Consider the following 27,465-nt stretch of genomic DNA (forward strand, 5'->3'; position numbering starts at 1 on the left):
GCGACGCAGAATGGTGAAGGCGACGCAGAAAGGTTATTAAACGACAGCCCGACGCTCCCGAGCGCAAACGAGCTTTACGGTAGCTAATTTCCTGTTCAGGGTTAATTCATTGTTTCCAACTGTGCACATGTACTTACATGGCGCAAATGATTAAATGTACCGTAACATACATTGAATGTAATCTTTAGCCGGATATTTAATGTTATGAAAACGTAAAATATGGGGCAATTGTTTTTAAAGACAGGTTATGGAAACGACTGTTATTACGTAGCTAAAAGGAGTTAGATACCTATATTAGATCTCGCATAAGCTGCATCATGTCCACACTGAGTAGCAGTTTATCACTTATCACTTAGTAGGGTACGTGTGACAATAGTGCGTGCTCGCGTGAGTCATAAGTCTCGCGTGTCTCGTGTGAAATTTCCTTTCCAAACGGAAGCAAACAAGAACAAAACACACGTGGTTTATTACAGCGTAGCGATCAAACTAGCCGTCAGTCTGGATTTGACCGATCACGGCCCGCGCCGGCTGTTGGCCTTGAATTCCTAGCATTTGAAAAGAAACCAAGTTATTATTTAAAGACGTTGCTTATACTAGAAATTAGGCATTAATTAGGATTCCCCGTTAAGAAAAACCTCATTAATAAAAGTAGAAATATATTAGAATGAAGTAGAAATATAATAGAATAATCTCATCGATAATTTGATACAACAATACATATTATTAATTGATTACCTATCGTCACTTATCATTACGTCTATGTGGCTTATTGACCGAGCGAGCACGAAGCACGAGGGGGTTCAATATTTTTTTGTAGTCTCAATTTCTATAAAATTTTCAAAATGGTGGAACCATGGGATGCAAGGGGTTCGTGAGGTACTTATATAGCTTACAACTTCTAGTTAGGTAGATATGTTTGCTCTGTTTGCTTCTATTTTATCGTAAGCTTATGTAAAGTGTTGTAGAAATTTGAATATTCTTCAGTGACCAACGTTTGAAACGCAATACAATAATGTAAACAACGCCCGATACGGGAGAGTTGTTGTGTCGGCAGGGCACAAATTTATTATTCAGGGAGACTAAAAATATAAATACAAAAATGAGAAAGGACAATAAAACACGCCGTTTTCTGGTGTAGGTCGCTGGAGCGTGCCGGAGCGGGGCTCATTGCGCTGCGGTGCGCTACCCTCGCAGCCCTGTTTTTTCTCTTGTTTTATGGTAATAGTTATTAAAATGAGTAACAGCAGAAAGGAACGGTAATAGTACGAAATGCTATTCTTAATTTTATAATTTAAGTCACTATTATCTTAATATTAGATACGTAGTAAATAGTGTTGTTGTTGTTGAGTGTAGGTACCTATATCTTTTAGGATTCCATAGTCAACTAGGAACCTGTCCGTATGTCCGTCTGTCCATCCGAGGCTTTGGTGTGGAGTGTCGTTGAATAGGTGTTTCGAAACGACTAGGGGTCAACAACAATATTTTTATTTAAACTTTCACGATTATTAAACATTATCAAAACTACACAACGGGACTTAATCGCGTATTTAAGTTTTAAGACGGAGAAGACTTCATCTCCGAGACCACGGGGACAACGCCGTCCTCGAAACGTCGGAGGTAAATCTTAAACTTAAATACGCGATAAAGTCCCGTTGTGTAGTTTTGATAACAATATTTTTTAAATAAAATTAAAGTTTTAGGAAAAAATCGCTCCGAAAGAAAAAAACATAAGTCCCCGTCCTCCCTTTAAATTTTGAACCAAATTTCCAAGAAATATGAAAGTAGAGCTTACTCGTAATAAAAAATAGTTAATGAAAACTTTAACGAACATGAGCAACTAAGCCGTATTTGAGTTATCGTAAAAGTCTTCCTTTTTTAGTAAAAAACTTACTCCCTTTTGTAGTAAATCCTAACAAGGTTAACAAAACCTAACTTTCGACAAGCCACGTTTTGTGTATCCCCCCCCCCGGGGGGGGGGGGATGGAATGGGGTCGGTCGGTCGGGAGCCGATAGCCGCGTTTTATTAATTTAAGTTTTATAAAATTTATTATTTGTATCGATTTAAGTAAATAAAAAGGTACTTTATAAAAACAAGTCTATCAATTCAAAAAATTCCTGACATTTTCGTGTTCCGTCCCCATTCCTGACAAAAGGCCAAAATACCAGACATGTCAGGAAAATTCCTGCCATCTGGTGACCCTACCGGAGAACGACATTTTTTTCTGATTAAAAAACATTATTTTCTTTATTTTAACTCTATTCTCTAATTCACATTACGACGCTCATACTATCGGCTCGATTCGGAAAATGAATTAGGTTTCTACTAGACTTCAACAAGTTACGATACGGATAATTTAAAGATATTTGTAAGATAGATATGTCAAATTTGACGTTTCCGCGATTCTGGAGGTCCTCTTGAACGATTTCGACAAGTTATGACTTAGATATCCAAGTCACATCTAGTCGATATCTAATGTAGATCTAGTTGATCTCTAAATCGTCTCAAGATCTTATAATATCTCGAAATCCAAATAGGCCTGATTTCTATTACGTAGTACTATAAGATTGATATACTACAAGTATTTAAGTATAACACGGGAATTAATGTTTAGGTATTGAATTATTTACCAAACTATAAGTAGATACACCTAATTTAGAAGGCAAGCAAGAAGTCAACGGCGATTAACATCATATTCCTACCTATTTACAGCTGTACATATTGTAGCGTATTTGAATTTGTACCCGAAATTCGAATTAATAACTTGACATTAAATATACCTTTACGTCCATAGGTAGAGGGCTCCTACGCTGACCTTAACAGTTGACGCAAACTCTCATCTCGAAAATATTCCTTACTATAAATCGAGAATATCGCAATAGGTATCATATAACATGTTGAGCTTACCGATGAAGAACCACACGTAAGATTTTCCGTAAAGCTTGAGTTTGTAGACCTCGCAGAGTACGCGGCGTGCCGCCACCACGTAGAAGAGGCCGACGATGACGCGCGCGTCCTGCCGCCGCAGGTTGCGCACGGCGTCGGCCGGGTCCGACAGGAACGACTGGCGCGTTACGATCTCGATGCTTGCCTTCTTGCAGTGCGCCTCGAGGTCCTCCACCGTCTGAAAAACACTCATCTTGATGAGCTGTCCTTTTTTAATCTGATGGGCCGAGGCTGATTTATATCGCATTTTTAGTACGATTTTCAATAAAAGTAGTTTGGAAATGAAACTAGTGTCGTTTCTATAAGAGGAACTTGGAGAAAATTTGATGTTAAAATTACTTCCAATTACTAAACGCGCGAACCCTTTAACTATCTCAGATATGAAGTGAAAATATTATTACAGTGAGAATACAAAATAGAGGCGCAAGAACGCTTCAAACCCACTTATGCAGAAAAAACCGGAGGCGCTCTAATTACATTGAGTCCAGCGTGAAAGACTCTGGCCTCATTCATTGCGTGGAACTACGCGGCCCTTCAGGCGCATTCCAATCACAAAAATATTATCCTTATTTGATATTACTGTCAGTGCGACTCGATGGAACTTATATATGGTACGAGCCAGAGGCACTGAAACTAATATCATATCATGATAATATTTTAAAAATTAGAATGCGCCTCCTTGTTACAGAGAGAGAGCTGCACTGCGCTGTGTCAGAATGTTTAGAAAAAACTCTTTCATTTTAATTTGAATAGTAACAAACACGCAGCCAGTATAAACCGACCTTTACTTACATCATCTTTATTGTCTGTGTAACCCTTATGTTTCTAGAGTTGAGTTCTTCATTTCATCGTCATGTGCCTTCCATTTCTACCCATCTGCGCACTGCTAACGCAAAGGAGGGTCTTTATTATCAGTATGTATTTAGGCATTGTGTAAATATGCACGTATGTCCCTTTGTGGCACTCTAGCCACTCACTTGCTGTCATGTGACAGCAAGTGAGTGGCTAGAGTGGCATTCCGATTTTGGCCGCACTTTTGATATTTTGACAGGAAATCTTGTACATTCTAGACCTGGGCCACGTCCTGTGGTCACCGCATTGTGAAAAGAGAAAATATAAGTCGACATAGAGAGGAACTATGTCGAGTGCGATGTCATTGAAGACGAATTTGAAAATCATTACCACCAGATTTATTTTATCATTATGAATTTTGAATGACCACTTGAGACCGATAACGATTCAAAGTGAGTTAGCAATAATTCTCACTTACTTAGGTACTTAAGTATATTAATTTTAGTGTGATAAAGTTCCTATACACTCCTAACTAAATAACATAAAAAACCGGCCAAGTGCGAGTCGGACTCGCACACGAAGGGTTCCGTACCATTATCTATAAAAACGGTTAGCCATCCAAGTACTGACCCCGCCCGACGTTGCTTAACTTCGGTCAAAAATCACGTTTGTTGTATGGGAGCCCCACTTAAATCTTTATTTTATTCTGTTTTTAGTATTTGTTGTTATAGCGACAACAGAAATACATCATCTGTGAAAATTTCAGCTGTCTAGCTATCACAGATCACGAGATACAGCCAGGTGACAGACGGACGGACGGACGGACGGACGGACAGCGGAGTCTTAGTAATAGGGTCCCGTTTTACCCTTTGGGTACGAACGCTAAAAAGGCGACTGCATAAATATAACAAGATTTGCGCCGCTCTAGATTTACGAGTATTGTGGGTTTAATAACGCTATTTCCCACATCACCTTTCTAGAGTAGAGAGTAGTCACGTACGACTCATTTTTATATCGTTTTAGAAATTTTTACCCGCCTTAAAAAAAAAAGGAGGTTCTCAGTTTGACCCGTATGTTTGTATGTATGTATGTTTGTCCGCGATTATCTCGCGTTAGGCTGCGATTTTAATGCGGTTTTCAGCAAAGTGTTTGTTATATTCTGGAGAAGGTTTCAGTATACATAGAGCTGACCTGATGCTGAACCCTGGCTGTACATAGTGGAACTCTGGTTTGGTGCAACATAGGAACACGCTGTTTTGGTCATCCAAGATGTCTTGATGAGCACTTGGGAGAGCAGTACCTAAGATAGAGCTGATGCTGAACCCTGGCTGTACCTAGTGGAACTCAGGTTTGGTGCAACATAGGCACACGCTGTTTTGGTCATCCAACACGTCTTGATGAGCACTTGGGAGAGCAGTACCAAAGATAGAGTTGATGTTGAACCCAGGCTCTACCTAGTGGAACTCAGGTTTGGTGCAACATAGACACACACTGTTTTGGTCATCCAAGACGTCTTGATGAGCACTTGGGAGAGCAGTACCCAAGATAGAACTGATGTTGAACCCAGGCTCTACCTAGTGGAACTCAGGTTTGGTGCAACATAGACACACACTGTTTTGGTCATCCAAGACGTCTTGATGAGCACTTGGGAGAGCAGTACCCAAGATATAACTGATGTTGAACCCTGACTGTACCTAGTAGAACTCAGGTTTGGTGCAACATAGGCACACGCTGTTTTGGCCATCCAACACGTCTTGATGAGCACTTGGGAGAGCAGTACCAAAGATAGAGTTGATGTTGAACCCAGGCTCTACCTAGTGGAACTCAGGTTTGGTGCAACATAGACACACACTGTTTTGGTCATCCAAGACGTCTTGATGAGCACTTGGGAGAGCAGTACCCAAGATAGAACTGATGTTGAACCCTGACTGTACCTAGTAGAACTCAGGTTTGGTGCAACATAGGCACACGCTGTTTTGGTCATCCAACACGTCTTGATGAGCACTTGGGAGAGCAGTACCAAAGATAGAGTTGATGTTGAACCCAGGCTCTACCTAGTGGAACTCAGGTTTGGTGCAACATAGACACACAGTGTTTTGGTCATCCAAGACGTCTTGATGAGCACTTGCGAGAGCAGTACCCAAGATAGAGCTGATGCTGAACCCTGGCTGTACCTAGTGGAACTCAGGTTTGGTGCAAGATAGGCACCTACTGTTTTGGTTAACCGACTCGTCGCCGCGTGCCTATGTTGCAGGGTTCTTCTAGGTGGATCAATTCACGTTTTTCTAACCGCCTTCAAAAACAAAGGAGGTTCTCAGTTTGACCCGTACGTTTGTATGTATGTCTGTATTTTTGTTCGCGATTATCTCGCGTTTGGCTAAACTGATTTTGAAGCGGTTTTCAGAAAAGTATTTGTTAAATTCTGGAGAAGGTTTTAGTATACATGGGCCCGATAGCTGGTAAACTCGTATCTTGTCGAGTCTTTTGAGAGTTAACTTTTTCTTTATAAATCTTAATCTATTTGGGCAGATATATAATATACGCCCCGGATCCGCATGGGTAGTTCAACTAATTTACAAATTATACACGCAAACCTTTCTCAAGAATCACTCTATTGAAAAGTGAAAGCCTCGTAAAAATCCTTTCAGTCGTTTTTGAGTTTATCGCGAACATACAGACAGACGAGGTGGGGGACTTTGTTTTATTTTATAATATGTATTGAGATGTATTGATGATTTTAACCCTAGGCAAACTAAGTTACAGGCAAACATATTACCTATACCTAACTATTTACATATCGTTTAACACCGAAATGTCAAAGTTTCGTGGCGATTATCCGATAGGATAACCATCGACAACACTAGTGCTAGCTCAAAACTAAATGGAGAGCCCATCTATGTATAGGTAAACACACTAATATTTTAGCTCAAAACCTAAAATAAATAAAGTACCTGTCACTAAAAAGTAAAAAATATAAAAAAAGTAAAAAATAAATAAAAAACAAAAAACCTACCAAAATAACTTAATTTTATTTCTTTAAAAAAAAAGGGAACCGCCTTCAAAAACCAACCCACTGAAAAGCATTAAATAATTTTTATATTCCCCACCCCTATCCTTATCCATTCCTTATCCCGTCCTAAAGCAAAATACTGCCAAAAAGTAATTAATACCTAATAATAAGCAAATTAATAACCATCCGGGTAATAACTTAGTTTTTGAAGGCGGTGCCAAACCAACAATAACATTATTTGCTGCCAAACAGAAAAATAGGAGTAGTTAGTAGTGCAAGAACTAAATTAATGAGTAAACTATGTATGTCTTTTTTATGCAAGTACTTAAGTGGAGCGTTCTTCGTTGTCTAAAATTTTGGTACTCTAACATTTTGGTTTGGCACCGCCTTCAAAAACTAAGTTATTACCCGGATGGTTATTAATTTGCTTATTATTAGGTATTAATTACTTTTTGGCAGTATTTTGTTTTAGGACGGGATAAGGAATGGATAAGGATAGGGGTGAGGTATATAAAAATTATTTAATGCTTTTCAGTGGGTTGGTTTCTGAAGGCGGTTCCCTTTTTTTAAAAAGGAAATAAAATTAAGTTATTTTGGTTTTGTTTTTGTTTTTTATTTGTTTTTTTATTTTATTTTTAATTTTTACTTTTTTATTTTATTTTTTATGCACTCAGGATTCTTTGTTTTTTTTCATCATCTTTTCTTCATATGTAATTAAAACAAAAAACTACACGCCCTTTGTGGCCATAGATTACGAGCCATATAATATATCATATACTATCTGTTACCAACATAATATTCATAAGGCAGAATTTTGCAAGCTCTTGACTTTTGTCGGCAACGGTAAACTCAATTCTTCAGAAAAGTATAATCGCTAAATGCTGATTCAATTACGCTGAGGCAATTCAAGTACCTATATAACGTGGAATCATAGGTACCTATGTAGTCGTATCTCTCCCCTTTTGGTTAAGATCTCAAAGCTTGAAACTGTTTTCACATTTCAGTTACTTTCGTTCATGACTGATATCTTCTCTAAAGGGGCCCACTGATTACCAGTCCGCCTGCAGTCTCTGGCCTTATCGGGCGGCCTGCCGTCCTAGACCAATAACGTCCACAAACATAAGCGATTATTGCCGGCCGGCAATGGTCTGCTGCCACCTCTGCGACTACAGACGAGTCGTCAGTTTCCCACCGTACGGCCGCCCGCCGGCAATAGTCTGATATAATTTTGACAGCTCCCTACAAATTGACAGTTCGCCGGACGATATCAGCCTGTCAGTTGACCGCAAAAGGCCACACATTAACAGTTCTACTTCAGATTTTGGACTGACGGCTATTCGAACTACGGCTCGTCGATTCCGGTCATCGTCGACAGATATCTGCCGGACAGTCCGTGGCCTGCAGGCCAATTTACACACACATTATCAGATAGCCGGCCGGTGGCCTGTTGGCCGTCATCTGCTGTCAGTCGAGAGCCTTCAGTTTCATGTTTTTCAACTAGTTTAATTTTTTCATCAAAATTGACAGTCGACGTCAAAGATAATGTTTACACTTTTGGACCTTATTCCTTTGTAATAAGGCAAAAAATGTAAACATATTTTTGACTACTATAGTGAAACCTGGTTAAAAGGGGATATTACTGCAATGTTCTGCCGCCAGAGTGCAGCACTACCGACTCAGTAAATTCATAGACTATTAACTTAAGCCGACCACTGACTAACAGTCCGCCGGACGATATCGGCCGGTCAGTTGTTCGGAACTGTCAAATTTTTGTTCTAACTGACAGGCCGATATCGTCCGGCGGCCTGTTAATCAGTGGTCGGCTTTATACATACTGTGCTTTAAACTGTTTTTTGACAAGTTTTCACAGACAATAAAATATGACATTGATGCATCAAGGCGGTTTGTTAACAAGGGCCTACCGGTAAACGCGAAAATCGAAATTTAGTTATCTGCCTCTAAGCTCGAATAGCTCGAATATGCAAGAGTGATAGAGAGATTAGATAACGAAATTTCGATTTTCTTGTTTCGCGGTAGGCCATGTGATTGACGTGACGTGTGATGTGTCAATGTGGTTTGTTTACAGTATGTGCCACAAAGTTGCCACCTAAGCACTAGGTTGTTGTCGAATACAATGGCTCGCTTTTCGTATATACTTGCGAATGATTACATCGAGGATGAATGTGTCACTGAGTTTCATAGGATACTTCCCAAAACACAAATTACCGTCCCCGCGACGTACTTTTGATGCAGGTTATGGATCTAATCGAGTCCGTTCCCGCAGAAGAAGAATTAATGATATATTAAATATGTAGTAAAAACTACAAGGGTTGCGAAACTATAAGGGTTCCTATAGGGTAGTTGAATACGGAATCCTAAAAACAGGCAAACAACCTCTGTAAAATATAACGATGCGAGCGGAACACTAAATGCCTCGAGCTATCTCGGGCTTGGCCAAATTATTTATTACAAGGTATCAAACAAAAAAATCACTCGGGCAACGGCCAAGTAGACCTAATATTATGTAGAAAAGGTTGAAAAGAGTAGAATAAATATAACAAAAATATAACAGTAAAGTTTTTTAATTTCTTTCAATTTGGTATACATAGATAGTACCTAAATAAGAGCCGGTGTACGTAAAAGTATGTTGCATCCACCGCTTGCAGCTTGTGACTCCATATCCTTTTTTTGTAATAATTGTCACATATTACGAGAATTTCGGGTAGGTAATATCGCCACGCCACGCTCTGTAACTCCGAACACAGTTTGCTCCAGATATTCTCTTAACTTAAAACGGAATGAATTAATGATGTCATAATTCGGATCCCACTTGTAGCTGAAGAATTTCAGGCGTAGGTCTTATCTCTTGTCTAAGCAGGTACCTCCATACTTGCGCTAGTGTTTCTACCACGTGTCTTTATAGCGGAATCAAATCGCACAATAGCTAGTCTTTTCATTGCTAGCTGCCGTGAACGCCATCGAAGGTATACCTCCCGGCGTTGTCTTGAGAACTATTAAAATTTTAACCAGTGTTGTTATATTGGGACGCTAATTTCCCTATTTGAATCTTTCAATGTTTGCTCCTTTTTTACTCGGTTACTTACTCTTCCAGCAATCAATAATCAAGTCTGTATTTTCAAATATATAAGCCATGCAAATACAATAATAACATGTCACATTTAAAATTAATAGAGAAAAAAATAAGGTTTATGTTATAATTCTCTTTATGACATTTATTTTTGACTGACAGTAAACAACAGTTGCGAGGTAACAACATGATAAATAAAGAAAAGTCTTGACAAACTAGATACTATGCAACCTTCGCATTGTTGTATTCATGCCTTAAAATTAAAATGATGCCTATGAACCAACTATGAACTCTAACTACTAGAATTAAAGTTGAATATTACTAACGTACATATCTGTTATTTTTTACTGATTCTATTTCAATTTGACAGAAGCCCTACCGTATTTAAGGTTAATAAGGTCTACTGGCCTTAAAATTGTGTATGAAATTACAAGCAAATATCAGCGTCATAAATTAAGTATTGGATCCGTGATGTTCGAAGACAAAAAGTCGTATGCTTATTTTAGGGACTATGAACTCTTAAGTACTAGGAATAAAGTAGAATTTACTAATGCTGTAACGTGTGTCGATCGCCGGCCGGCTACCTCATGATGTGTGTTTGACTGGACTCGAGGCCACGGACTGTCCGGCGGATATCTGTCGGCGCTGACTGGAATCGTCAGGCGGCCACACACTATCGGTTCGTGTAAGTCGTCAGGCCGAAAACTGACAGAGAACTGTTTAGTGTGTGGCCTTTTGCGGTCAACTGACAGGCTGATATCGTCCGGCGGACTGGTAATCAGTGGGCCCCTTAAGTGAGTGCCTTGAATAAAATATTCATTTCCATTTCCATACAACTATCCTTCAGCCATTTGAACCAATCCGATTTAGTAAATATGGGGTCTTAAATTTCCGACCTCGCAATTGTATCGGGGGAGTGCCACATCCTTTATCCTTTTCCACTGATTTCGTAAGGGATTTAAAGAGCGGCGAGGGTGAGTTTACCTTAGGTACTTATACAAGACATCAATCAAGAGCGGCAATTGAACTTTAATGAATTTGATTTCTTATTTGTATGTACGTAATTACATCGTACCTCACTAGCAACAATATCTTATATGTGCGAGCGAGTGATATCAAAATGAGATTCAATTGACATCTATTAGTAATTTAAACTGTTGTGAGACATACTAACATTGAATAATTTTACGGTTTAGACTCACTTGTTTTACGAGTGACTAAAAACAAGTGAGTCTAAACCGTAAAATTATTCAATCTATTAGTAAGTTCAAATCCGCCTCATCTGTATGTATAAGCCATATCCTACTTACTAAGTCGCTAAGAATATTCAATTTCTGGCTACGAGGGTAATGATAATAATTATAATGAACGGTGTGATGATTCTCGTTTTGTAATACGGTGTGATTTACGCTACACAATTATACAACTATTTACTTCAAAGCAGTGGCAATGTTGGCTATTAGGTATGCAAAAATGATAATATGAATGTCGACGGCAGATCGTAAAACCGGGCATATCGAGATATTCCTAGGCATATCATGAAACGCCGCCATTTCACGATCTGACTAACATTTGCCCAGGCATATCACGATCTGCCTTATAAAAGAGGCGGCAGATCGATCAGAGCAATGCATTCGTTGATATTCCTAGGTTCATACCGGGCGCATCGTAAAATAATTCCTTTATTTGCCACTGGTGGCGTTGCATTCTATGTGGCGTTTGAGCAGCATGCGTAGGTAGCTAGGTGATATTCCTAGGCAGATCATGAAATGCCGGCGTTTCATAATCTGCCTAGGAATATCACCCCTTGAGGTTTGCACGATATGGCTGGTGTTCACTATGCAGATCATGAAATGCCGGCGTTTCATGATCTGCCTAGGAATATCATCCCTTGAGGTTTGCACGATATGGCTGGTGTTCGCTAGGCAGATCATGAAATGCCGGCGTTTCATGTTCTGCCTAGGAATATCACCCTGTGAGGTTTGCACGATATGGCTGGTGTTCGCTAGGCAGATCATGAAATGCCGGTGTTTCATGATCTGCCTAGGAAAATCACCCCTTGAGGTGGTATAGTCGCGGACGGTCTAGAACGCAAAATGACTAGTGTAATATTTTGCCCTTTTAGTCTACATCGCGAACGGTCTAGAACGCAAAATGACCACTTTTTTATATCACTAGGGTAGGTTAGGGTCGTTAGTTATCTTCAAATGGCCGAAGGCCAAACAGCACAGAATAGGAGCCCCGCGACAGCGGGGCTCCGTCGACATCGCTAACGTAAAGATAAAACGAGTAGGCATTTTGCGTTCTGGACCGTTCGCGATAGTGATATAGGCAAAATATTACACTAGTCATTTTGCGTTCTAGACCATCCACGAATAACCCCTTGAGGTTTGCACGATATGGCTGGTGTTCGCTAGGCAGATCATGAAATACCGGCCTTTCATGATCTGCCTAGGAAAAACATCCCGTGAGGTTTGCACGATATGGCTGGTGTTCGCTAGGCATGGTATTTGATATGCCTAAACGTTGCCAGGCAAATCGTCAAACGTTGAGGTTTAAACGATATGGCTGGTAGTCGTTAGTGAGATCATGAAATGGCGGCTTTTCATGATATGCCTAGGAATATCTCGATATGCCCGATTTTACGATCTGCCGCCGACATGCACGTAACGACAAAAATGTGCTTTTGTGCTTTAAATTTCATACTAAATACAATACATTTGAAGTATGTCATGCATTCTGCCTGTATTTTCTACATATTTTCGTCATATTTATGAGTTTCGCTTTTGGAACGGTTTCGGACCTCGGCACCTTTTCATTTTTTTAACTATCAATTTTAAAAAACTTAATAAGATAATACCTATTTTATTAGATGCGTTTACCCTCCACCACGCGCTTATCGTAATGTCAATCACACTTAGATTGAAATACATTATTAGCCCGAGATTATTGTATGTGTGGAAATAATGTTGAGTGCTAATGAAGAACGTAGTTTATCTATTAGCAGACAAAGAGGTTGGTGTGTAGCGCCTCACTCGAAGTCGATATGTTCACGTAACTGCCCATCAAATGATCGGTGGTCACGCGAGCGCTTGTTCAGTCGATATCAAACGTATTGCAAGTGGTTAAACACATCTGAACAGGGGCTTGTTTGCTTATCATTTATCAACAAGGCCTCATTTAGACATGTCTCAATATGAATATTACATTTACTTCTATTGTGAGTTTACAAGTATGTATCTTTGTGATATAATGACAGATATACTTTCGCCTTAAACTTGTCTAAATGTACACAAAGTCGGTAACAATTGCATATATTAGCAAATTCAGCAAAACAAGTATAATATAATATATGTAATACAATCATACAAAAAAAAAACGTTTAGCCGTTGTAGTATGAGTTCTTACTTTTAAATATGCTCCAAACCCAATAAAGCCTGAATACAAGTGCGTCCCTATACAAATAAAGCCATCCTCGTTTGGCTTTTTCTATTTGTTATGTTATTCTGCGTCATAATTAAAAGTAAATAGCAGATTTCGTACATATTTAAATATCGCAGTGTCATTTGCAATAATCCCGCTAAAAATATTTAAATCATAAATTATTTATTTGCGTGAATAGGGTTTAGAAAATAACTCACCGAAATAAACACTTCCTCGGCTTGCTGCAGTATAGCGATGCGAGACCAGCCGAATTTCTGCATGAGCTTTATCCTCGTAGGATTGTGGACGGTGGCTGAGGGGTGCGTGCGGAACAGTGTGGGAAAGCGCGCCCGGTCGGAGAGCGCAGGCGATGATGCGCCGTAACATAGCTGTAAGAATATTTACAATTAAAGGCTACTTATTATTTTCAATGTCGGAGACAAAAAGGAATCTTTTTTAACCGACTTCATTTTCAGGAAGGAGGAAGATTTATATTATGGCTATTTTTTATATTTGACTAGTGATTCGTTAACGTTTACATACTTTGGTCAATTTGTTACGTTACGTCCATTTATTGTACGTCGGCAAGTAAATTATTACCTAAATGAGGTGACATTCGGATGTCAACTGCAGCTGTATTAGGGTAACATTCCATTTCTGACCGCACTACTGGTACTGAACGCGTCGGTGTTATTGTCAATTTCCATTGTAAAATGAACAGTAGTGCAGCTGTCGTTGGAAATGGACTGTCACCTTTACTGTTGCGACCTTCCTGCGGCGGCATTGATGCTGCCGTTATACCTATCTATTAAATTCCTTGATTAAATGAGTGTCGGATTGAAAGTCATAATGGCGGCAGTGATGCGGCGGCGAACGTCACTCATTTAATCAAGGAAATTGGAAAATACAGCGGTGACAACAACGCCGCTGCAGTAATGTCGCAGCAGTAATGCGGCCTGTAGTTGACATCCGAATGTCACATTATCTATTAATGTCTCCCCATAAAGTCGCTTTCATTGCCATTAGTCTGGCGCGTATATTTTATGCAGTGCTTTATTTATCACTCTGCGTCTACAACACAGTGGAATGGCTGTTTTTAAAACCGGAAACCATACCCCGATTATGTTATATGTAACGTTATAACTTATATGTGTTTACGGTTGATTGACGTAAAAAATTAGGCGATAGCAAATAATTGTGTTCATTCTTTTTAATAGCCCCCAAAGTTACTGTCACGTTATATTTTTAATAAAAAGACATAAAAATCCAAAACGCATACAACATACTAGGTACTAGTTTATTCCGAATTTTACGAGGCACAAACACATTCTTAAATATTAACCCCCTTATTCATAAACGTTTAGTAAAGTTAGCAAGCCGATAATAATCGTTTGTCCCTTTCCATCATACCAATACGTCGGAAAGGGACAAACGATTATTATCGGCTTGTCAACTTTATGAATAAGGGGGTTAAAAGTTATTGGTGTTTTATAACATGCCTCAAAATAATTTATAAGAACATACATACTTATTTGGTTTCTTAGACTCCAGATAAAAACAAAACTATTTTAAGCAGTCTCCTGAGTCCTAGTCAGGGCATAGACCTAGTATTACATAGATGAGCTATACGCGTGCCTCCGTGAGGGACAAAACATACGCAAAGCGACAATATTAAAAACACGTTTTAACATTCCTGGCAACAAACCAAAAACAATCTACGTAATTCGGTCGGGTTATTTGTTGCCCACCATAAACCTTACTAAATTTTTGGTGGGGAACAAACAAAAAGTGAGACTATGACAAGGACAAGCAATAATACCGCTTTCTCTGCTACTCTTACTGAAATTTCCATAAGTGCATCTCATTCGGTCGTTTGGCCCCTCCCCCGTGTCATCTCTAGTTATTGTACCTCTATGTAGTCAGGGTCTCACACCAATACATAAGTACCTATTATGGGTTTTATTCATAACGAACCGTTGGTTCACAAATGTGTAGCTTTGATTCAGTAGAATATTGTGTCAGCCGTCGAGAAAAAGGTTCACAAGTGGGTGCTCTATGAATATTAGCTCAAGTGATCCCGGGAAACCCGTGGAATCCTTGAGTTAAACAGAATAAGAAGTGTCCACTTGCATTCAACATTCTGTGCATAAAGCCGTTTATAAACATTATCTAACACATTGTCATTGACATTGTCGCTTTTCGGTGAAGGAAAACATCGTGAGGAAACCGGGCTAATCCCAATAAGGCCTAGTTTCCTCTCTGGGTTGGAAGGTCAGATGGCAGTCGCTCCCGTAAAAACTAGTGCCTACGTCAATTCTTGGGATTAGTTGTCAAGCGGACCCCAGGCTCCCATGAGCCGTGGCAAAATGCCGGGATAACGCGAGGCAGAAGAAGATCTAACACATTGTCATCTTTGTTTACTTCACATTAAAAGGGCTCTCCGTAGAGAGATATTTCAACTTGAGGGTTTATTTTAGGTACAGTCACTGTTAAAATATGGGTGTAGACAACTTACTCAAAAATATGTCCCATAGTTCTTCAATTCACTGGCATAAGAGTTATGGGACATATTTTTGAGATGATTTGTCCACCCATATTTTTACAGATGACTTTTACCTTTTACCTGAACTACAAAAAATTTTTGGTGGTGACAAAGCTCCACAAAACTAGGTACATTTAGTTTGACTATGGCGTCAGGTTTTTTAAGGTACTCAGGACCTTATTTAGGCTACTCAGGGAACAAAGAAGCCCAGAAACTTTAAGCTAAATTCGCTTTGAGCCTTTCATACTATGAAGAATGAACGAAATAAGTATCTATATACGTTCCTAAAATACCGCAGCACTTCCCAGAGGAGAGCACTTTTATTTAAAATACATCAAGGATAACGAATTGTTTTTATCTACCTTTCTTTCGAATAGTCAAAATCCGATTTAAATAATCGATGCTTCACAGACAGAAATGTGGGTGAATTTAGCAGCATCTATACAGGCACAAACTGCATTTAGTCGAAGAAGAAGTGACTGGTAAAACTTTAAGAAGATAGTGGACGACCGCTTCTCCACACAAACATAGTCCCCTTTTTCCTTCCTGGATATTGGCATTATGGAAAATATTTTTTCACCACACCAGCTCGGAAAGGCTTACTTTGCACTTCAAAAACTGATAGCAAAGTTGCATTTTTTTCACATCAAAGTAATCAAATGCAAATTTTGTTCTTATGTTTGCTGGTAGAATTGACTTTTAAATGATTATTTTGGATGATAAATATTTAATAACATTCATTTGGATTTGATTTGGTTTGAATTTGTTTGATATTTTACATTTAATATTTGCTTCGGGTTGGTGTGGTGAAAAATTTTGTGTTTCACTCGGGGGCAAATTTTGTTTAACCCTCGTGCTTTGAAACCCTCGCAACGCTCAAGATTCCATTTTTCGAACCACTCGCTACGCTTGTGGTTCAATTTTGGAATCTTTCGCTTACTCGGGTATCAATATTAGCACGAGCGGTTAAACAACAACTTTGCCCCCTTGTAAAACAAATAACTATTACACAATTTATTGTATAATAACTATAGCCATTCGTGCCCCTTCGTTTGATATTTTTTTATTATTAATTATAAAAGTTAGGAGCAAAAAACAAATTCCATACAAAATTATAATAACACCAATATTTAAAAATCCAAATAAAATCAAACGAAGGGGCATAGTTATGGTTAATATGTTATATAATGTTCTAGAGAGGAAAATGGGGACTACGCTTGTATAGAGAAGCGGGTAGAATGCTGTCGCGCTAGCAGAGCCCAACAGCAGTCCTAGCCAAACTAGTTATTATAAATAAACGCTCTATAATCAAGATCTCTTCTTAGGAAATACAACATCCAATTACCCCAAGGCGTACTCGTATTTATTGGCTTAATGGACGTGATAAAATAACCGTCACTTTATAACACCACGGGATTGAAAGTGACGGACACCGTTTTATCACGCTGTCACGTAGACAAGAACGACCCTCATATCCGTACATAACAAGAACATGTTATTGAAAGTTTCTATATACACGATTGGATCAGGTACCATCAACGCGACCCCCAATAATAATAAACACTGCCGTCTCGTTATTATTTTTCATGAAAACATTTAATCATGAAGAATAATAACGCTTTATTTTATTAATGATATACCTAACTCACAAGAAACGCTGTATTTTCGACACAATTTTCACACGTGATGATATACTGGCACGTGTAACAATTAATCAACGTTACCACCTGCATCGTTCTCAATATGCCGATATTATCCACGAAGTCCACAGCCGATTATTAATAGTTATTTGTTTTACAAGGGGGCAGAGTTGTTGTTTAATCGCTCGTGCTAATATTGATACCCGAGCAAGCGAAAGATTCCAAAATTGAACCACGAGCGTAGCGAGTGGTTCGAAAAAAGGAATCTTGAGCGTTGCGAGGGTTTCAAAGCACGAGGGTTAAACAAAATTTGCCCCCGAGTGAAACACAAAATTTTTCACCACACTAACCCGGAGCAAATATTAAATGTTAAATATCAAACAAAATCAAACCAAATCAAATACAAATGAATGTTATTAAATATTTATCATCCAAAATCATCATTTAAAAGTCAATTCTACCAGCAAACATAAGAAAACAACTCAAAATTTGCATTTGATTACTTTGCATTTTAATTTGCATTTTAATTCTAAGACAACACTGCTTATTAATTCTAAGACAACACTGCTTATTCTTATGGGGAGTAGGGGTAATGTGAACAAAAATAATTTAATTAAATACTTTGAACAATTAAACTCACTTGCAGTGCATGAAATTATTTTTTTCACATTCCCCTATTGTGAGCAAATGTCAGAGGCAGAAAATACCACTAGACACAAGTTAAATATAATTATCTCTATATAATCTTTGTACATATAGTAGTAAGTTTAGCATAATTGACACTAACAATTTTGTTAGTAAATACCATATGCCTATGGTGTTTTTGAGTAAAGGCAAGTGTTGCCTTTCAAATTATTATAAAAGACAAATAGCTTTATCGCTATCCTATTTACTTGACATTTCTGCCAAGAATTTGGCAGACAATTCTGCTCCTATTGAGCAGCCCAGTATGAACTTGGAATTGGTTCCAGTCATAACCAATAATTTAATTGATTTAAACTAGCTGTTAAGACAATAGATTCTGTCTCTGGCAATTTAGTTTTAAATAAATATAATGAAAAATACTGCAAACATGGAAAGTACATCCACCTGGTGTATCAAAATATTCAATGTATTAGAGGAAAAGATTTATTTACAGATTGAACTTTTTTTGAATGATTTTAATATTGATATTTTATGTATTACTGAACATTGGTTAAATAATAATGAATTAATGCCTCAATTTAATAATCACCAGGCGGGTAGTTCGTTCACCAGACTTAGTTCCATACATGGTGGGTCATTAATTATATTAAATAGTCAGTTAAAATTTAAGGAACGTAAGGACATTGTATCCATGTCTGTTGAACGGACTATAGAACTAAGTGCAGTAGAATTAGAGCAATTTATTGTTGTCTGTGTGTATATGCCGCCATTAAGTAATTTTGAATTATTTTAAAGGACAATGGAATCTGGCCTACTTAAAATATCATGTTCTAGTAAGAAATTGCTTATATGCGGCGACTTTAATGTAAATATTATGGAAAATTCAACAATGTCTTGTAGATTATTGAATATTTTTAAATCTTGTAATCTCAACCACATGTTTATGGAGCCCACTAGAGTGACTGCTACTAGTGCAACCTGTATAGATAATATTTTCACTGATATTTTTCCTATTACTAAAAAAGTTATCAGTAATTTAGAATCAGACCACTTAGGTCAATTAATGGTATTTGAGGCATTAAGGAAAAATACCATGAGAAAACAAATAACTTTTGTACCAGTAACCTCGGACCGCGTGGAAAGAATGAAGCAAAGTTTAGTTCAGGCGCTACCCTTTTTGTCTTACGATATGAGTCCTAATAGTATGTATAATTCATTCTTTCACACTTTTATGGATCATTATAATGCGATATTCACCTCAAAATCGTAGTTAGTGGTGCATCAGTTTTTAGTGAGTGGGCTACTGCGGACTTACATCAACGAAGACGTGAACTGTATGCCTTGTATGAGGAACGACGGTTTAATCAGAGTGATGAATTTAAAGAACATGTCAAGGAATATTCGAAGAAGTTTAAAGTAGATTGTCATATAGCTAAGCGAAATTATCTAAGTCAGAAAATAAAAAGTAGTTCCGACATTATTAAAGCAACCTGGAAAGTAATAAATGTGGAGACTGGTCGCTCGAAACACACAATTAAAGAACTTAAACTAAATATTGATAACAAAATTATAGATTCCAATTTAGAAGTAACTACAGAATTTGAAAAAATGTTCACCGAGGTACCAGTATCCACAACTAAGGATTTAAATTCATCACCCTCATCTGCTGTTACATTATTAAAACATAACGCTCCAGAGTGTTGTGGAGACCTTCATTTTGAACATGTTTGTACCTCAGATGTAATAAAGGCGTTTAAATCAATTAATGTCAAAAAAACTAATGACCTCTGGGGAGTCTCTGTCCATGCTGTCAAATCCTTAGTAGAAATTGTAGCGCTTGACTTGGTAGTTATATTTAACAACAGTGTTGATTGCGGCGAGTTTCCTGATCTAATGAAACATAGTAACGTAACTCCTTTATTTAAATCTGGTAGCAGCTCTGACCCCACTAACTTTAGACCGATAACTGTGCTACCAACATTTAGCAAGATTTTTGAAAAATTAGTTCTTTCTCAATTAGTACGAAATTTTAACGTTAATAATTTAATGCATAATAAGCAGTTTGGTTTTACACGGGGTTGCTCAACAACCGATGCTGGTGTTGAGCTAATTAAGCATATTTTTGATGCCTGGGAGGAGTCACGAGATGCTTTAGGTGTCTTCTGTGATTTGTCTAAGGCCTTCGACTGCGTTTGTCATGAAACATTAATCAGGAAACTTCATTATTATGGAGTTAGAGGATCGGCACTGAATTTACTTAAGTCCTACTTAAATGGTAGAATACAAAGGGTCGATGTGAATGGACAGCGATCACCTGGGTCATTGGTCTCTATGGGTGTACCACAGGGATCAATATTGGGGCCTTTCCTGTTCCTTATCTACATAACGTATGCGGAGTGAAATTTGGACAAAGTTTGTATATATAAAATATAAAACCACAAAAATCTAAATAAAAAATACGGCCTGAGCTGCTCCCGGGCTGCGGGGCGGTTCCCGAGACACCATGCGATCAATGAATTAATACGTCGTACCATGGTCTCGGCGAACGTGCCTTGCATTCTGGAGCCTCAAGGCTTGAGCCGTACAGACGGGAAGCGCCCGGACGGCTTAACGCTGGTTCCGTGGGCCAAAGGCCGCTGCTTGCTTTGGGATGCAACCTGCGTGAGTACATTTGCGCCTACTCATCTGGCTCCCACTAGCAGGTTGGCAGGCGCAGCCGCGGAAAATGCCGCGAGGCTCAAACGCGTAAAATACGCCAACCTGGAACCAGCGTACGATTTTGTCCCAGTCGCAGTAGAAACCGCTGGGCCGTGGTGTTCAGAGGCAAAAAAGTTTTTTAGAGACTTGGGGCGGCGTCTACGTGACAGAGGGTGCGATCCCCGGTCAGGCTCCTACCTAGTCCAACAGATATCGCTTGCCATCCAGCGGGCTTAGCAAGGTTATATCATATTGCGCGTGGAATCTACTGTCGTCTTTTAACGATAGTCGTATTTTTATCGTTTTGCTGAACATGGTTACGGGCTACGATAAGAATACCACGTCGATATTGTATAAAGTTATCCACTATCATTCGTAAGTGACCACGATTGTCTATGCCTAGAGTTTATGAAAAATCCATTTAATGCCTGGCTTTATTAAAATGTCGGACGTGTGTCGGACGATGTTTGAAAACGAATAGTTAGTTTTATTACTACACTTCCAAATTGAAAAATGTTTAAATGAGTGACAGCTTTATACAAATTGACTTACATTATAACATGCACGGATAATCGTGTTTTCTCAACTGACAATTCACTTGACATTGACAAGCATCGCGTACGCGCATGATTCAGTGAATTTAGTGAACATACAAACTAAGTCGAAGAAAAATACTGATTTGCTGTGTGAACTATAGGAAATGCCACCCAAAATGTAAGTTTCTCTAATTTATTTATAGAAAAAGTTATAGTTCGTTTGATCATTAACTGGTTTTGTCATGAATATGTTTAATTTCAGACGATGCTTCGGCGCACAAGAAAATGCTAGCCAAATATATATAACTCAGCATCCCCTGTTCGCCTACACCTACAGGGAGATCCATGAGCCTCTCGGAAGCCAGAGATACAAAATGCAATGCTTCACATTGCACATAACTTCTAAGATCCAGAAGAAAGGATTGAAGATGTAAGTACACCTTTCCTAAACTAAAATCATGAAAATTTACTGGTGCCTTTTAATATTATTGACACTTATTATCTATTTCTTCTCATTCTATCTATTATGTTCTACTAAGTGACAAAAGTTTGTTAAAAACCTGTTCTATCACTACTATAATTTCAGGAAGTTGATTTGGCAAAAATGATGTGTAAAAGTTACACTACAACACTACCTATGCATACATTTATTCACACTGCATAAAAAGTGCATACGCATTCTAACAAATATTAACATCCTTGAAACCCGTAGACCTCACTTTAAAAAAAAAATTTTTTTTTACTCTGTATATTCTAGAAGCTAGTTTTGTAGCAAGAATAAAAGTTTATTGACAAAGAAAAAGACACACTTTATGCCATAACTCTAAGACATAAAGATAAAATATTATTAATAAGTATTTAGTTTTTATGCCTGTTCCGGATGTGAACTCCCGCTCACTTAAACTTTAAGTCCTTCCTCTTTATAACCGTTTTATGTCTAATTGTTTTGCCGTTCAGGCAACCTATCTATGGAATGCACTCCCTCTACCTGTAAGACAAGCCCCAAGAAAATTTGTTTTTTGAGTAGTCATGCTCGGTAGTCATCTGCTAAATGTCTCGTCTAGTGTCTATCATCCCATATACATATTAGTACATTTATTTTTATAACATATATGTATGTTTATGTTAGTATGTATATCTAAGATATACCTATTGCATTTGCTTTTTGATTGGTTTTTGCACCAACCTTTAGTGTTTATATGTGACGTCCCACGGGTAAATGTACCTTATGGCGGTTGGCGCTTACTCTATTAACTATTAACGCCGCTCCAATATTATTGCGGCGCTATGCGACGTAAGCGCCAGCCGCCATAAGGTACCTTTTGCCGTGGAACGTCACATATTTGTTTCTATGGTTGACTAGTAGGTGGTAGATAATGCCTTTTGGCATTAAGTTCGCTATTTTTACGTAATTATATATGTTTGTGCAATAAAGTTTATAAAATAAATAAAGTAGCCATACCCACAAGTAACTTACAAATTCCCTGCAAGAGTTAGGCCGGCGCCCCACTGCTGCGCACGCTATGTGCAAGATAGGGAAAGCTGGAAGTTACTCCACCGACAAGTTACTTAGTAACTCTTAAGTTAATGATGATGATCTTCTTTTCCAGGGTCCGTCGGGCCTGGGCATTATGATCATCGAGGGGCGGCACACGGAAGCCGGCCGAGGAATCTTCGTCTCCGACTTACAAGAAGGCAGCGCTGCCGAACAGGTGACTGGCAATTGTAATTAAGTAATTGTCATAATATTTGGATAACCGACCTTTATCTTTCTTTTATTTGAGGGAAGATAAAATTCAGATAGATTGAGTGCGATATATATTGTAGAGCAGGGGCCCATTTCTCGGACGGTATTAGGCCGGAGCCCCACTGCTGCGCACGCTATGTACATGACCCACGTTCCTATACAAAATTTCGTGGGCTTGCCCACGGTTTGTATTAAAACGTGGGCCGTGGATGTAGCGTGCGCAGCAGTGGGGCGCCGGCCTTATTCAATACAAATAAATTGTATTAGTACCTATTCTACTAAGATTATAAAATAATATAATACCTACTAGTACAATATTCTTACTTATAATATGTAATATAGGAATACTAGGAACAGTTATGTTAGCACTAAAGCTGGCCATATACATTTGACAGCTAAGTTTGACCCACTTCCCGATTTCCAATTGAGATGAAATTTTGCATACTTACATAACAATATGTAAATCGGATGACAATTGCAATATTATGATGACATGGAGCCTATCTGATGATGGAGATATGAGGTGGCCATGGGAACACTGTGATAAAACAACGCAAACTAATTGTGCTTGGTGTTGTTAGAATGGACTCTGAGTCTGAGTCTGAGTCTTAGTGAGTATTAGTTGCCTGTTGAAAGAAAAGTACAGTCAGCGATAAAAGCTTATACCAAAAATGATATTTTTGCTAAAAACTTATTTATATTGTTAGGGCTTGGGAGTAGAAGCTGGTTTCTTTACTGCTGGCAGCTGGAATATTTTTTTTTGTGTTTGGTAAAATGGTTTATTGTACCTATACCTGACTATGGGAATGATTTTAGCAGCCTATGTAAGTGTGTGGGTATGTTTGTGTCGTATAGAATATCGTGGTACAGAACTACACTTGATACATAATACAACTTTAATAACGGATAAATAATTACATTTATGAGAATATTCTGTATGTACATAAAAATATTGTAAATTTTAGGAAAAATTGTGAAATTCATAATATTAATACTAGAAATAAACATAAGCTCGCAGTGCCCTTCACTCGGCTCCATAAAATTAAAAAATCATTCATGGGTAATTGTGTAAGATTTTATAATAAACTTCCAAACCATATTACTGAATTATCTATTAATAAATTTAAGAATTATGTAAAGCGTAAACTTATTTCTAAAGCTTATTATACCACACAAGACTACATGAATGATATTACAACGTGGGATTAATTGTTATTCGAAATGATTATTTATTTATTAGGTATATTTGATTATTGATGAGGAAATGGATATTCCGATGTAATACTATCTACTTCTTTTGTTACTTATGCTTTTTTTTGACATTTAGATTTTATTCTAGAAATTCTAGACTAGTATTTTTTTATACAATCTTTTTAATGTTTGACGATCCTTTTGTGAAATTTTTAGTGTTAAATTTGATATGTATAATAATCCAATTTTATTATGGCATAATACTAACATCAATAAATTGCTCTGATAATTAGATTAAGATTAATTACGATTCATAAGAGCTTGTTGCTAGGCCTACATGAATAAAGTAAATTTTGTTTGTTTGTTTGAACTAGAACAAAATTCAATTTATTTTCAATCGATAATTCGGACAACTGTAACATAAAAATCCCCCTGGCTTAAAAACGAGAGCTTTCTAAAAGTGACATTAATTTCACATAATTTGGCAATGAACCGCTGTAAGTACTAGCCTGCGCCTGACCTCATCTAATATAATTTGTTTCTGTTTCAGTCATGACATATTGGAGGCTTGAAAGTGCACATACCCATACATTGGACGTTAAGCTCAACGAGACCATGCGATGCATCTCAGGCACTATCCGATCTACAACCGCCACTGGCTGCCGGCATTGAGTCACATTGCCCCTCCTCACATCCGACGACTCAAGGCGTTGAAGAGGGAGGCTGAGAATATCACGAATAACCCCACCCTGACCCTGTGCTACAGCTGGGAGCCTGAGCAGCTTTAATATTTCGGATAGGTGGATAGCGGAATGGTCAGCTTCGGCAGCTCGGAGTTGCTGTATATCTGACCCAACTAAAAAACCAAAAGGGTTTGACCTTCCTCGGAAAATCTGGTGCCGCCTGAGAACCGGACACTCATACCCTGGGCCTGTTGAGGACCTGAAGACCGTGACACCTGACTTGGTTGCTTAGCTTGGCAACCTCAAGGCTACACTCTGAATGCCACTTTATTGGAGCATTCCACGAGCTGTCCCGTACAAACGCATTTTATTTCCTGTGTTGCGACTTTTTTTTTTCGCCATTTAAAGCAAGCGAATAATTTTCCGTGCATGTTTGACCATTTGTCATAGAAAAGGAAACTCTTATACCTGCAAATCTCCAGAAAATCTGCATTTCTACGGGACAAACGGTAGTCAATTTCATGGAATGCTCCATTGCCAAAACATGATAAGTTGATGGCAGAAAAAATATTAGGAATACAAACCATATACCTACATATAAATTCTATGTTAAGTATGTACTAAGTTATTCTAGGTTAAGTACTAACTTATTGTCTACTCTATACATAGGTAATTACATTTAGCAAGACATGTTGGCCGTGGGTACCAAGCTCAGCATGTGCTAGACTGGCGTCCAGCGCTGGTTTTCAGTTTGGCCCCTTTTTGTTGGAGGTCTGAGAGGAATGTTGATCTTTTCTACACCGTTAAGCATTCTATTTATATTGGAAACGAAACTTATAGATGAGCAGTTATGAAATAGCAATAAATGTGCCCCGGGCGACGTCCAAGGGGGGGCGCCAAAATGGGCTAAAGACTACCTCTCCGCCTTGCCAAAGGCAGCAGGGAAACTTTTGTCAGTCGTATTTACCACCACTGTGAAGTGTGAAATGCGGATGGTAATCTGGCCCACAGCGCAAAGGGAGAAAGACGATCTTTTAGGAACTCTTTTTGCATCGAACTCGATCTTGAAAGACGACGGTAGCGCCCTACCGCCCACCATCCCGTAGTGTGAATACTCTATGCCAGAAACTTCTATCAAGCAGAGGGATATTCGGCGGGAGTTGCTATGCTTTCGTTTTATAAGGCGAGCGGGCCAAGTGCTTCAGAGTTGTGTCCAGTGTTAGCGCGTCTTTTACGTTAGGGGTCTCCTGTCGAAGTTACCATCTTATGGACTGTCCAATAGACTACCTATGCAAGTGGATCGCTAGCCCTTTATCCGGCTGGCGCATATGAGCCGTAGTTGACGGAACCTGATGCTTCAATAGCTGCTGCTGCATATCTGTGACATGTTGTCTATCGACGACATTCATCGATATGTGGACTACTGAGGATTCCTATACACTATACAGGATGGCTAAAAAATAATTACATTCCCGTTGCCAGGGAGGTTTTGGGATTATACTGAGCAACTTTTGCTACGGGACCAACCTCGAAATCGCGAAAAAAAGAGTTTACCCTCCCATAGACTTTCGACCAGCCAAAACGTATGAAACAGCCAAATTTTTTTCGCGACTTAGGGGTTGGTCCCATTTCGTTAGTTCATTTCGTTTCGGAGAGGGGGGGGGGGGGGGGAGGCGCAAATTTGGTGCCTGCCCCGGGCGCCATATCCTCTAGCTACGCCACTGCCCTCGCTCCGAGACGTTCCTGGTACAAAAGCTGTTCATAGTAATCCAGCGATAAAGCTGCTGGCATGATGGGCACTTTCACACCGGGTACGGCAGTGAATGATTTGTTTGTACACCTACATTTAATGTGTAAATAAACTTTGTTTAATTTTTTGGCAATAGTTGTTTTATTTACGCATTTATAATATTCTCTCTAGCACAGAGCCGAAATTGTTAACTTATCTATAGAGTTTAGTAAACAAAAAAAGACTTGACAACACCACAAGTGACGAGAATTGTCATTCTTGTATCTACCTAAATGGAATTTAACATAGTTTTTAATATTCAACATTAGTTATTGGCGTATTGAGTCTGACCGCAGTTATAGTCACTAAAGTAGACTTATTAGCATAATAGAGCATTTAGGAATATTCTTATTTGACCTTTTGACCGCCAGACTCACTAGACGTGTCGTTAAGACGCGCCTTTTCATACAAACGTAGTCCACATTTTTCTCTCTGGATAATAACATTAAATATTTTGATACAATTTGTTGTATATCATATCAACATCAACTACAGCCATGCCCCTACATTTGTTCTTTTTTTTATTTTATTTTAATTATTATAAGAGTTAGGAGCATTTAAAAATTTGTATGAAATCTGTCTTCCGCTCCTAATTTTTACAATAATCAAAAATTCGAACGTAGGGGCATAGCTTTATGGTTAATATACATTAAATTATGTAAAAATATTTTCCATAATGTCAATATCCAGAGAGGAAAATGAGGACTACGTTTGTATGGAGAAGCGGAAGCGGCCATC

At 38.4% G+C, this 27,465-nt stretch overlaps 1 protein-coding gene and 2 long non-coding RNA genes across 5 annotated transcripts in view; 2 read left to right on the plus strand and 1 right to left on the minus strand.

The window, feature by feature from the left end:
- LOC134804239 (uncharacterized) overlaps positions 1 to 27,465 on the plus strand; it is a 184,786-nt gene that overhangs the window by 38,993 nt on the left and 118,328 nt on the right. The window lies entirely within an intron of this gene.
- LOC134804190 (gamma-aminobutyric acid type B receptor subunit 1) overlaps positions 1 to 27,465 on the minus strand; it is a 159,793-nt gene that overhangs the window by 26,947 nt on the left and 105,381 nt on the right. For all 3 annotated transcript variants that reach the window (XM_063777132.1, XM_063777131.1, XM_063777130.1), the window contains exons 4-5: positions 13,476 to 13,646; positions 2,906 to 3,122 (exon numbers count right to left, since the gene is read on the minus strand). In XM_063777132.1, the coding sequence (XP_063633202.1) occupies positions 2,906 to 3,122; positions 13,476 to 13,646 (388 nt within the window). The remainder of the gene's footprint in view (positions 1 to 2,905; positions 3,123 to 13,475; positions 13,647 to 27,465) is intronic.
- Positions 21,460 to 26,572, plus strand: LOC134804616 (uncharacterized). Its single transcript, XR_010146159.1, has 3 exons — positions 21,460 to 21,747; positions 22,928 to 23,029; positions 24,806 to 26,572. It is a non-coding gene; the product is annotated as an uncharacterized LOC134804616 (long non-coding RNA).

Source organism: Cydia splendana, chromosome Z (assembly GCF_910591565.1).
Source record: "Cydia splendana chromosome Z, ilCydSple1.2, whole genome shotgun sequence".
NCBI lineage: Eukaryota > Metazoa > Arthropoda > Insecta > Lepidoptera > Tortricidae > Cydia > Cydia splendana.